Source organism: Pleurodeles waltl, chromosome 9, assembly GCF_031143425.1.
Source record: "Pleurodeles waltl isolate 20211129_DDA chromosome 9, aPleWal1.hap1.20221129, whole genome shotgun sequence".
Classification (NCBI taxonomy): Eukaryota; Metazoa; Chordata; class Amphibia; order Caudata; family Salamandridae; genus Pleurodeles; species Pleurodeles waltl.
The window spans coordinates 2,480,047-2,492,499 of NC_090448.1; the positions used below are offsets into that span (position 1 = coordinate 2,480,047).

The following is a 12,453-nucleotide window of genomic DNA, read 5'->3' on the forward strand; positions in this document are numbered from 1 at the left end:
CACTCACATCGACGGTGCAGTTGATAATTACTTCTCTTATTCCCTTGTGCATGTCATGTAGGTCAGCACCCACCAAAAGAAGGACATTTGGTGTGAATAAATACAAAATACACTGTTCCAAAAAGGCTGTCAATCCTAGAAGACCAGTAGTCTCAGGAGCAAGAGCCCTCAAGCATCACAATGGATGACTGGCATCATCATCGGGAAATGCTCCTCGCCAGGCCGGCACTGCAATGCCTGGTGGGCACCCCGATAAGGGGGCTCTAAACCGTGCTACTCTGATAGTGACTGGTAGGTTCAACTATACAGACCAAGATGCTTATAATAAGTCACCAATGAGAGAGAGGAAAAAGGGTGTTAAAATTGGTTATTCATCACACCATTTACATCATAATTTTAATCAGTTGAACAAGGATGAAGACCAAGATTAAAATCAAAAATTGAAAGTAAAAATTGAGATGTAATGCTCAATGACTTTCAAACAACAAATGAATATCAGAGGACGCTAGGTATTATAGGGCCTCTAAACTCAGGTCGACATGTTTCGCGTCTTGTGGTCCAGCCGGATCCATTGACGCTTCATCAGGACCAAACACATATAAACATTACGTCACCTCTTCTTCAAAAAAAGAAAAAAACTCATATTAGGGTAAATAGCACCGGTCACTTACATTTAAGTAAACTGGTTAAATCAGGTCACCCATCCCCCATTCGAGAACAGGTTCCTTGGGAGGCACGTTCCAAGGACTCAAAAATGACAATATTAGTCAACGGTCCTGCGTGGTGGACCTACCCTTTTGAACGGCGCCCCGAGGACACTAGGACGTCCGGACCCTGGGGGTCCACCAGAGACGGAGCACCCACTGCTGGAAAAGATGGGAGGACATTCACCGCTGGAGCAAGAAGACGGCTGAGGCTCAGCTGGGGATGGCCTCCCAATGTGGGAGGGGTGCCCGTCGCCCCATGACCCCCCTGATGTTCCGGATCCTGGTGGTGGCCAACCCGGAGTTGGATGGGTGCTTGAGGGCATCACAGCAGACACAAGGGGGTGAGTACAACCTCATTCTGGGGACTTGGCGCGCAGTGGAGGGTCTGGCTGAGGGCTGTGGGTGTACCTAGGCCAGGCAGAAATACGTGGGCTAGGCCCCTCCGTAATGCAGGCCATGTGGCACTCTACCCCACCGCAGTATAGTGCCAAGTACAGGTATACATGCCCCTGTGGCATCCATGTGTGCAGATGTCCACCATAGCCATGTAGGCCAGATCCCAGAAATTGCATCTGTAGAGGCCAGGAGCACGGCGTAGTGCAGGGGGCTGCTGTGTCTGTATTGTCCGCCAACGGTAGCGGTATGCCATGCACTCAACCTGTCTTTCTTCTGTCTTCCCCCACCCCTTTTTGTGCTCTCCCTGTTCTTTTGTGCATCAGCATCATCAGGCGGAGGTACAGTGGCACCGGAGCACGAGGGAGCTGCATCCCACATGGCCATGGAGGGCCACACCACGGACTCAGAATGCACCAGTGGGACAGAGGGCGAGGGGAGCTTCACGTCGGCCACCGGATCACCAACCAGCGACACAGACTCGTCCGCCGAAGGGAGCTCCCTTGTGGTGGCGACACCATCTGTGCGCCCCACTTCTACAGGTACAGCCGCCACCTCCCCTACCAGCACCGCCCTCCCAGCAGCCCCCCAGCGTTCGCCCTGTGCCCGCTCACCCAGGAGGGTGGGCATCACCTTCGCCCCAGGCACCTCAGGCCCTGCCCCAGTCACCCCTGCTGCCCTCAGTGAGGAGGCCATTGACCTCCTCAGGTCACTCACTGTTGGGCAGTCTACCATTGTGAATGCCATCCAGGGTGTAGAAAGGGAGTTTCAACACGGTAATGCATTCCTGGAGGGCATTCATTCTGGTCAGGCTGTCCTTCAGCAAACCCTGCAATCTCTGGCCTCAGCACTGATGGCAGCCATTGTCCCTGTGTCTAGCCTACCCCTCCAACTTCCTCCACCCAGACCCAGTCCCCTGTACCCCAGCCTATCCCAAGCACACCATCAGACCAGCATGCACACACCTCAACACACAAAAGTAGCTCAGGCAAACATAAGCACCACACAACCCACAGGCACTCACACAAGCATCACCCACATGCAAACACTGCAACATCCACTGCCTCCACTGTGTCCCCCTCCTCGTCGTCTGCCTCCTCCCTCCCAGTGTCGTCTACACTCTCACCTGCATGCACTACATCTACAGGCACCAGGACTCGCACCAGAACACCCAGCACCACACCCCGCTCACCTGCACTCACCACCCCCACTACCATTTACACGTCCCCTGTGTCCTCTCCCAGTGTGTGTGTGACGCCCCTTCCCAAAGTACACAAACGCGGGCACCCACACACCCAACATCCATCCACCTCACGACAGCCTCCAGTACCTGCACCTGCACCCAAAACACCTAAAGTGACACCTCCTACAACCACATCCTCTTCCTCCACTCCCAGACCCCCTCCAGCTACCCATCCCAGTGTTCGTCAGAAACTGTCCCTCTGCAAAGTTGACCTTTTTGCCCCCACCCCCACCCATCCAATTCATCAGTCCCGTCGTAGCGCCTCAGCAAAAAACCCTCCAGTACCAGTGGTGCGTGTTACAGGTGTGTGGAGTGCACCGGCCACCAGGGCAGGCAGTGTGACACGGAGCCAAGGCACTGCCAGTCCACCCCCTGTAAAGGCTCTGAAGTTGGAAAGTGTCCGACGGGACCGTGTGAAGACTCCTGGAGGCAAAACAACTCACAGGGGTCCCAGGGGGATTGCAGAGTCAGCTGTGACTCCTCCAAAGGTGGGGAAGGGCCAGAAGAAGTTTGCACAGCCTGGTGTGAGCATCACGGCGGAGAAGGGCGTCATCCTTCCCGGCGGCCGGGACGCCACCGCGAGCACCGTCGTCACTGGTCAGGAGACCACCGCCGGAGTCATTGCCCAGGAGGGCCCAAGTATCGTCACTGGTCAGGAGACCACCGCCACTGCCGGAGTCAGTGCCCAGGAGGGCACAAGTATCGTCACTGGTCAGGAGACCACCGCCACCGCCGGAGTCAGTGCCCAGGAGGGCCCAAGTATCGTCACTGGTCAGGAGACCACCCCCGGAGTCAGTGCCCAGGATGGCACAAGTATCGTCACTGGTCAGGAGACCACTGCCTCCGCCAGAGTCAGTGCCCAGGAGGGCCCCGGCAGCCACAGCCCCGCTGGGCAATGAGGGACATTCATGCCACACACCAATGCCCAGTCCAGAGAATGTCATGCGACACACCAATGCCCAGTCCAGAGAACGTCATGCCACACACCAATGCCCAGTCCAGAACCGCCATGGCAAAGCACCGCTGAACAGTCCAGAACCGCCATGGCAAAGCACCACTGAACAGTCCAGAACCGCCATAGGATAGCACCGCTGAACAGTCCAGAACCGCCATGGCAAAGCACCGCTGAACAGTCCAGAACCGCCATGGCAAAGCACCGCTGAACAGTCCAGAACCACCATGGCAAAGCACCGCTGAACAGTCCAGAACCACCATGGCAAAGCACCGCTGAACAGTCCAGAACCGCCATGGCATAGCAACGCTGAACAGTCCAGAACCGCCATGGCATAGCACCGCTGAACAGTCCAGAACCGCCATGGCAAAGCACCGCTGAACAGTCCAGAACCGCCATGGCAAAGCACCGCTGAACAGGGCAAGCACCGCTGAACAGGGCAAGCACCGCCAACTCAAGCACCGCTAAACAGGGCAAGCACCGCCAACTCAAGCACCGCTGAACAGGGCAAGCACCGCTGAACAGGGCATGCACCACTGAACAGGGCAAGCACCGCTGAAGAAGGAAAAGACCGCCACATCAAGCATTGTTATCCCATGTGCAGCTGGGACAGTGACGGGACAGGAACTGTCACGGGGAGACTAATCCAGTCTTGGCACCAGTCCCCCTCCAGAACCAGTAGAGACATGCATCCACTCTGTCTGTCCTGCACCGGATGAAGCACTCTGGGCACCAGTCCCCCTCCAGAACCAGTGGAGACATGCATCCACTCTGTCTGTCCTGCAGAGGATGAAGCACTCTGGGCACCAGACCCCCTCCAGAACCAGTGGAGACATGCATCCACTCTGTCTGTCCTGCACAGGATGAAGCACTATGGGCACCAGTCCTCCTCCAGAACCAGTGGAGGCTGTTATCTACTTGAGAGACTGTGGCTTTGCACTCCCCAGGATGGTCCAGTGGGCAAACCACCCACTGTAGAGACTTGAGAGACTGTGGCTTTGCACTCCCCAGGATGGTACAGTGGGCAAACCACCCACTGTAGAGACTTGAAAGACTGTGGCTTTGCACTCCCCAGGATGGTACAGTGGGCAAACCACCCACTGTAGAGACTTGAGAGACTGTGGCTTTGCACTCCCCAGGATACATCAATGGGCCTGGAGCCCCGTCGTGGATCTGGCTTTGCACTCATCCGGCTGAGGTGCCCCCCGTTCCCTTCCCCCTGAGGTGCCTGTTGTATTTCTCTCTGATGTCCCAGCAGTGTTCTCTCCGTTTGTGGACAGGTATCTTGTGTGGGCCTCGCCTATGCATTTTTGGACTAGTGGTGCACGGACATTGATATGTGCATATCTGCACTACTTCTCGTTATGTATATATTTTTGAATGATTTTATGATATATCTGTATATATTTGAAACATGTATATTGATACATTACAATGCTTGAACTGATTTCGTTTTGTCTTTGCATTCTTCCGGGGGGGGTTGTGGGTTGTTACTGTGATGTTTGTAAATGCATTGGTGTGTGCGTTATAATGTGCGAGGGTGGAGGTGTTGCGTGTGTGTCCCCCTGACTTTTGCCTCCCCCCTCCCCTATGTCGTAGGTGCAGTACTCACCGTTGTCTTCGCCGGCGCCGGCGTTGTTCTTCGTAGATGAGTAGGAATACAAGGGCCGGTAGGATTTGTAATTCCGGCTCCATGGTGTCCACCTTCCTCATGGGATGTGTTCAGGTGAGCGTTTTCCCATTGCAGAAACTGTTTCCGCCGTGTTTTTATCCATGGTGAAACCGCCCCGGAAAAGGTGGCGGATTGGCGGGTTGTGATACTATGGGCGGTACATTGTCTTCCGCCTGTCTGTTGGCGGTGACTGCCGCGCTGCTTGTCTGTACCACCGTGGCGGGCGGTGTGTTAAAGTGGCTGTCTTTGTTGGCGGTTTCCGCCAGGGTCATGATTCCCTTTTTTTGTCCGCCGGCCTGTTTGCGGTATTACCGCCAGGGTTGTAATGACCACCTAAGTCCTGATTCCCTTGGCGTAAGTCTAATAATTCACGATCTGCTGACTGTGTTACAGTTCTACAATTGAAAACTCTCTCAAATTCACAAACAAAATTTCTCCAATTGTACAACAGGGGACTATTTCTACGCACAAGAGGAATAGCCCAGGTAGCTGCATCTCCAGACAGATATGACAACAAGAAAGCTACTTTAGACTGGGCATCGGGGAAAGTATGTGGTCTGCAGGTGAAGTGAAGTTCCACTTGAACCAGGAAAGATTGCGCTTTCAAGGGGTCACCTGAGAAATGTTCTGGGGGAGCTAAAGGAATGGCTGAAGGAACATTGAGGGATATGTTTGTCGGATTCCCTCCAGAAGTCTGAGAAGAAGCACCTGACCAAGACACACCTGTGGGACTTTGTTCCTTCTTCTCTACCTTATCCTGTAACTGAATCACTCTCTTAGCTAGGCTAGCTGCCAAATCTTTTGATGATACCACCTCTGCCTGGAGCTGAGTGATAGCCTTGACTAGCTCGTCTAGTGTGGCCATGCTGAGAACATACACAAACCAGGAGGATAATAATTTGTGGGCTCACTATTCTGTCAGAGTCACCAGATCCTCGGGCTCTGTGCACGTTCCCAACACTTCCACCACAAGACAGCTCCAATACTCTGATTAGATTTTGTCACAGAGTCTAAGAGAGTCCAAGTGGGGAAAAGGGGATTAGGAAGGGAACAGCTGGGAAGGAGACCTGTAGGAAGCAAAAGGTTGAAACACAACATCAAAATTACATCTCATGAAATCAGTACCATGCTACAACTCTAAGCTTTGTCATTTCTGAAAACATGAACAACCCTAGAATAGTCCTAAAACTAACTAGGCTTTAGATGACCGAATACCTGAGGAGGAAACAAGAAAAGTTAAATAGAACTTTCAGATTCAAGTACTTTGTTTAGCATGAGAATTGGGAAACACTCTGAGCAATTTCTAAACAATCATATGAATCTCCATTTAAGAATACATATCAGAACTCTGGACTTGTTGTTTTCTTCTCAAAAACATTGGAAAGTGAATTGCGCACATTGCAGGTTTTTATATGTGTATTAAACACCATAAAGGATTGTGCACCATGAAATCACACAATGTAGATTCAAGGAATAAATCACGCGACTTGTCAACTCGAAATGCTACCAAGGAAATGTCTTAGAAAGGTAGCGCACAGTAATTTACATTATTTATACACGAGGAAAGAATTGCGCGTCTTGCCGATTTGAACGCCTCCATGAAACTGCCAAGAAATGGTAGTGAGCAATGAATATCATGAATTAACCACAAAGAAAGTATCGCGCATCTTACCGATTCGAATGCCACCATGAAAATGCCTCAGAAATGGTAGCGTACAATGAATATCAAGAATCACACACAAGGAAAGAATCGCACGTGTTGCTGATTCGAATGCCACCATGAAAATGCCAAGAAATGGTAGCGCACAATGAATAACATGAAAAGCACTCAAGGAAAGAATTGCGCGTCTTGCAGATTCAAATGCCACCATTAAAATGCCTCGGAAATGGTAGCGTACAATGAATATCAAGAATCACACACAAGGAAAGAATCACGCGTGTTGCTGATTCGAATGCCACCATGTAACTGTCAAGGAATGGTAGCGCACAATGAATAACATGAATTAATCTCAAGGAAGTAATCACGCGTCTTGCCGATTTGAATGCGTGCATACAAATGCCATGAAAAGTCTAAATGCACAATTACACGTGCATGAGCAAAATGTTATTAACATCAGGAATTAGGCCAAAGAATTAGAGCGTCATCGAATACGGCGTCGGGGTCCCAGCCCAACCTCCACCTTACCGCCCTGACTAAGAATCACTACTGAAGAATAAAGCACAGAGGCCTGGAAGGTCAAGGTAAGCCACCGGAACAGGAGCTCAGGAAGTTGCTGCTGCTCTGCACCGGGACCTCTGAATAGTGAGCGCGTGGAGCTGGGCTGGCTCCCTTTTATAGAGTCTTGGCCCAGCCCACAACCACACCTACGCATGCTGCAGGGAAAGCTTCTAGAAGGCCCTGGAAAGGGACCACACCCTGACTCACTCTGAAAGCCTGCAGCAATACATTGCAAATTAACAGTATTTATAAGCACCTTAAGAATAAATCTTCTGGATTGAATTCTGCAATGCAAAAGGTTAAACAATAACATATCATCACAATGCATAAATTACATTATCTTGAGAGTGTTGGGTTTTTGCATTCTAGACGCCCGTAGAGCGCGCACTGTCATGATGTTGTCACTTAACTACAGAACTGCAGGGGAAGTTCTTGGGCCCAAGGTGCTGTGAGGACTCACCCCGACCATTCTTGTATACGCTAGGGTCGCGTGATCAGGGATAATAAGGTCTTCTTCATAGTGTGGAACGGGGCAAGGCTGTGGTGGCATGGTCGTAGAGAATGACATGTCTGGCTCTCTGTATGGCACTGGAAGCTGAGTGCTTACAGCCCCATCTCTTAGCGTTTTCCCTGTCTAACAGGACAGCTTCTGCCGAGGATGATGACGAATTGACACCACTCCAAGGTGGCTCATGGACTTCTAATTAAATACATTTGGGTTGGGACCAGCAGTCATAGGATTCAAACCTCTGTGACGTGCACACACATTAACTGGCAGCTGTACATTTTAGCCAGGTACTCTCTTTGTGTTTCATTTCACACATGGGTTCCCACTCTAAGTCGTTTCTTAATGTCTAACTTCCCACTTCTGGCTCTTTACTTGTGGGACTCCAGCCTCCAAACTAACTTGTTTGTACTCATGAATCTGTCCTGCTCCAATGTGCGGCTCCAACTACCTTAGAATCTAACGCGGATTCATCCTGCGGGTGACGAGTCCAGGCAGGCGACAGTGGGAGTGCATACCTCATTACTTACATGGTACAATCCTCTAATTGGGCTACTGGGCCTTCGAGGACTTTTGTCTCTCGCTTTCATAACTCCTCTTCTCTATTTCCCTTGAGTCTGTTATATAGTACTTTGTTGACCCACATGAGTACCACCTTTCTAGGTTTTGGGGGGCACAGGGAGTGGCTGCAGGTCTCCACCTTATCACTTTGTTCATAACATTTCTTTCTTTATCACCCTCAGCTTTATGACTTTAGGGCACTGATTTGTGTCTTCAATTGGATTTGCTATTCTTTTGTGGCATCTCTGTGGTCTATGTAGGGATTAGAGGCCTGTCTACCAAATGCAAAGGTCACTAGCATTGTGGCAGGCTGTCAGACAGCAAGAAACCTTGCAGTCTGGAGACAATGGCAATGACATTTGCTTCCACCCTTCACCATGTGCACTACTAAACCAACATAGCTATAATGTTTGTCGGAAGTAGACCTGGGAAGGGGGATGGGATTAGAGAGAAAAGAGTGATGAACTGGAGAGCAGTGCAGTTCTACTGGTCACAGCAGTTACCTAAAATAAATGAGATGATTACTATCCATGAAATATACTGCATCTAATTCTACACATATATATAGGCAATGATATACCTTCAGATTATCTCCACATCTCTGACTCTCTTGTAAAGTGCAACATGCAATATGTCTAAAAGCTGAAAACCTAGATTAGAGCCCCCCACCTCCCCAAGAGCCTTGAGACCCTCACAGGTGAGTAGCCGTGCTTTACAAAAACTGATTGATTGATTGATTGATTGCATGTCTTCAAGATATTGTATCATGTCCTTGTATCAGTGTTTCTAAAACAATGGAAGTGTACACGTTCATCTCTCCTTGTGTTTAATGGTACTTTCTAGTTAGAGCTTCTGTGAACTGAATGATACAACATGAAGCAGTATTGTGTTAACACGTTGATACAGTAATTACCATCCTTGATTATCCACATCATAAATGTAATATACACGTAGTAAACATTATCAATCTATTCAGATTTAAAGAGCTTATTCGTTAACTTCATGTACCACAGCACTAAATGCACAGCAAAACAATAGCTCAGAAATTGCTTTAATTTGTCCTCAATGTTAGGTTCTAGTTTGGAGACTTATCAAGTGGAAGGTTCCTCAAATATAAATGTTCAAAGTGAGCTGCTTAACAGGACTGCATCCTTGGAGTACCACTGGAACCGAGTAGCAGGTTCTGCAATGCATGGAATCTGTGGAAACTACTCCCAAGTTGTTGTGCGTTTCAGATAGCAGGATCCTGGGTGCAGCAGCTGCATATCTCGCTTGGATGCCGGCGAAGGTGAGGAAACGTGTACTGAACATCAAAGAGCTCCACTTACATTCCCAAATGACGTGAGAGCTTAGAAACCAAGGGAACCGCAGTTTGCACTCATAGCTGCTTCCTGGTGCATCCTCAGAAGCTTCTCACCAAATGCCGCTGACATTCCTTGTCCATCTCCAGCCTTTCCTTCCTTTGACTGGAGCGAATGCAATAAAGTTCGATGCCTACAAGCCGACAGAGAATAGACATGTATGCTATGATTCTTGACACAGGCATGCTGGCATGCTGGAATTGCTGTCATGTATGTGAGTCCTGGAGATGGACCCCAAATTGTGAGGTACGTTTTCAAACCCACATATTCTGTCCTTAACATGCTGGTAGTTTTCATCCAGCGGGAGGATCAGAGGGATTCAGACACCGCTCAACATGCGATATTCCTCTACGGCATGGCTATCTTCAAACAGAGACACCTGATATCTTCAGCACCCACTCCTCTGCAGGGAGACCTACAAACCCTTAAAAAAGTGTAACAAGGTTCTCCTTCAGTCAGGCACCAGCCCGGCAGGTACTGAACAAGCAATCCCTTGCAGGAGAGGGAACGACAGCGCAATGCTGAGGGACCGGGGGGGGTGAAGCTCTGACTGTAGTAACAGGGGAGACAAGACAGTATTGTAGAGGTAAAAAGAATGCTTTATCAGGAAATAACCTTACACCGCCTGTGTACAATCTCTGCTTCTCATTTCCCTCTTCATGAAATTTCTATTAAAATGTGTCTTTATTTTCTATATATGTTTTCCATGGTATCATACGGGATGTGTGGTGGGATTGTCGGCACATTGAGCTCTTCTTTTGTATAAATGTTCTGAGAGCAATATACTTCATTCTTCGATTGGAGCATGGTACAATAACACTGTGTACTACTGTCCTTGCAAATAACTGGCAAATACCTCTGAGCATCTCAACTCAGTCTGTGGTGGGTGTTCTCTCAAACATACTTTACACATTGAAGTATTTCATATGTACAGTAGTATATTTAAAAGGACTTCCATTGTGACGGCGTCTCAAATTTGGGTATTGCTATATTCTGGTAAAGAACAAACCTCATACCAGACTCAGGACCCATTTAGATCATTTGTATGCATTCTCTTGTGCACAATTAGATTTACCTTTTGGCTGAAACTTTTCTCACATAAGGTACACTTATACAGTCGATCACCTGTGTGTCTAAGCTGGTGCCTAGAAAGATTTGATTTCTGACTAAAGCTTCTCTCACATTCAGTACACTGATATGGTCTCTCACCTGTGTGTGTTCTCTCGTGACGTAAAATGTCTGCCTTCTTCCTAAAGGTTTTTTCACATTCAGTGCATTTGTGAAGCCTGCCACTTGTGCGTGTCCTGTGGCTTCTCGACAATGTTCTCTTTTCAATAGTGTTTGTTGTATGTTGATTTGATCCATACTGCCCCCAGTAAGGCTGAGTATCCTGTTGACATGTGAAAACCTCTTGGCCTATAAGAGCGCTCTGATTTCCAAAGATTTCTAAGTCTCGCCCTAATTCCTCAGCTCCCTGACGTAAGCTGAAAAGCGATGAGCTACAGAAAGCATTGGCATGTGAAGCTGCTTCTTCTTCCAGTACTTGGGGACTCTGTGGTCCCATCTTGATTTCAGATCCCACGCACTCCTCAGATGGTTCAAGCACATGCATTGGAGCATCTCCTGGCAAAGCGATGAAAGACTCAGTCTTTTCAGGGCCCTTTTCAGAGCGTTCAGCTTTCATTCTTCTAATCCCAAACCCTGTTTAAAAAAATAGAAATAAATGTATCATTCTGTAATTGCTGATGCACCTATATAAAGCATATATTACATATAAATATAGATAGTATGTTACACCTAAGTACAGACCTGGCATCTTTGAAATAAAATCACACTGTGTGAGAAGGGGCGGGGACTTGAAGGGGGTGGGACATAGTGCTGATGTCTTCAAGTTTTTTCACACCCATTGATGAACGTGGGAGGTTGAAAGCCTCTGAAATCGGCCTGAAAACCACTGTTTACGGTGGTTTTTAGCTCGTTTTCCCTGCCACTGTGTGATATCGGCTCCTCACCACGTGACGGGAGCCAATATTGAGTGCCACACAGTGGCAAAGTGTGAGCTGGCAGGTCTGTAGGTATAAAATAAAGAAAATCAAGTTCTTCTGGTGACGGCGGTAGGGGCGGGACGAGCCCCTTTTCAAAACGTTTGCACGCCCGCTTCCAGGCGGGACGCGCCTTCTGGTGACGGCGGTAGGGGCGGGACGAGCCCCCTTTCAAGGCTTTTGCGCGCCTGCTTCCTGGCAGGACGCGCCTTCTGGTGTTGGCGGTAGGGGCAGGACGAGCCCCCTTCCAAAACTTCAGCGCGCCCGCTTCCTGGCAGGACGCGCCTTCTGGTGACGGCGGTAGGGGCGGGACGAGCCCCCTTTCAAAACTTCTGCGTGCCCGCTTCCTGGCAGGACGCGCCTTTTGGTGATGAGGGTGGGGGCGGGACGAGCCCCCTTCCGGGACTTCTGCGCACCCGCTTCCTGGTGGGATGCGCCTTCTGGGGACAGCGGTAGGGGCGGGACGAGCCCCCTTTCAAAACTTTTGCGTGCCCCTTTCACGGGACGCGCGCGGGATGTGCCCGGGTGAAGCCCGGGCCTAGGGCGGGCCCGTCCTGCGCCCATCAGGCGACCGGAGGAGGCTGGGCTGGCCCACACTACTTTCCACTTGACACTCCGTTATAGGTGAGCAGTATTTGCACCTTTTCTGACGTTCTAGTCTTTCCAACAAGGCCCCAGTGGAGTGGAAACAGGGTTGGATCAGAGGAGGCAAAGAGCCTATAGCAATAGACTGACCAAAATACCTGTTGGATAAAAAGAGTCCAAATAGCCACAATGGGCAGACGGAAGGGCGGGGTAC

At 49.6% G+C, this 12,453-nt stretch overlaps 1 protein-coding gene across 4 annotated transcripts in view; it reads right to left on the bottom strand.

The window, feature by feature from the left end:
• LOC138258808 (zinc finger protein 583-like) overlaps positions 1-12,453 on the bottom strand; it is a 79,041-nt gene that overhangs the window by 35,763 nt on the left and 30,825 nt on the right. For 2 of the 4 annotated variants that reach the window (XM_069206048.1, XM_069206047.1), the window contains exon 7: positions 9,061-11,313. The exons of the other annotated variants lie outside the window; for them this stretch is intronic. In XM_069206048.1, coding sequence (XP_069062149.1) covers positions 10,634-11,313 — 680 coding nt within the window. In that variant the 3' untranslated portion in view covers positions 9,061-10,633. Of the gene's footprint in view, positions 1-9,060; positions 11,314-12,453 lie in introns of those variants that run through there. 4 annotated transcript variants of the gene reach the window in all.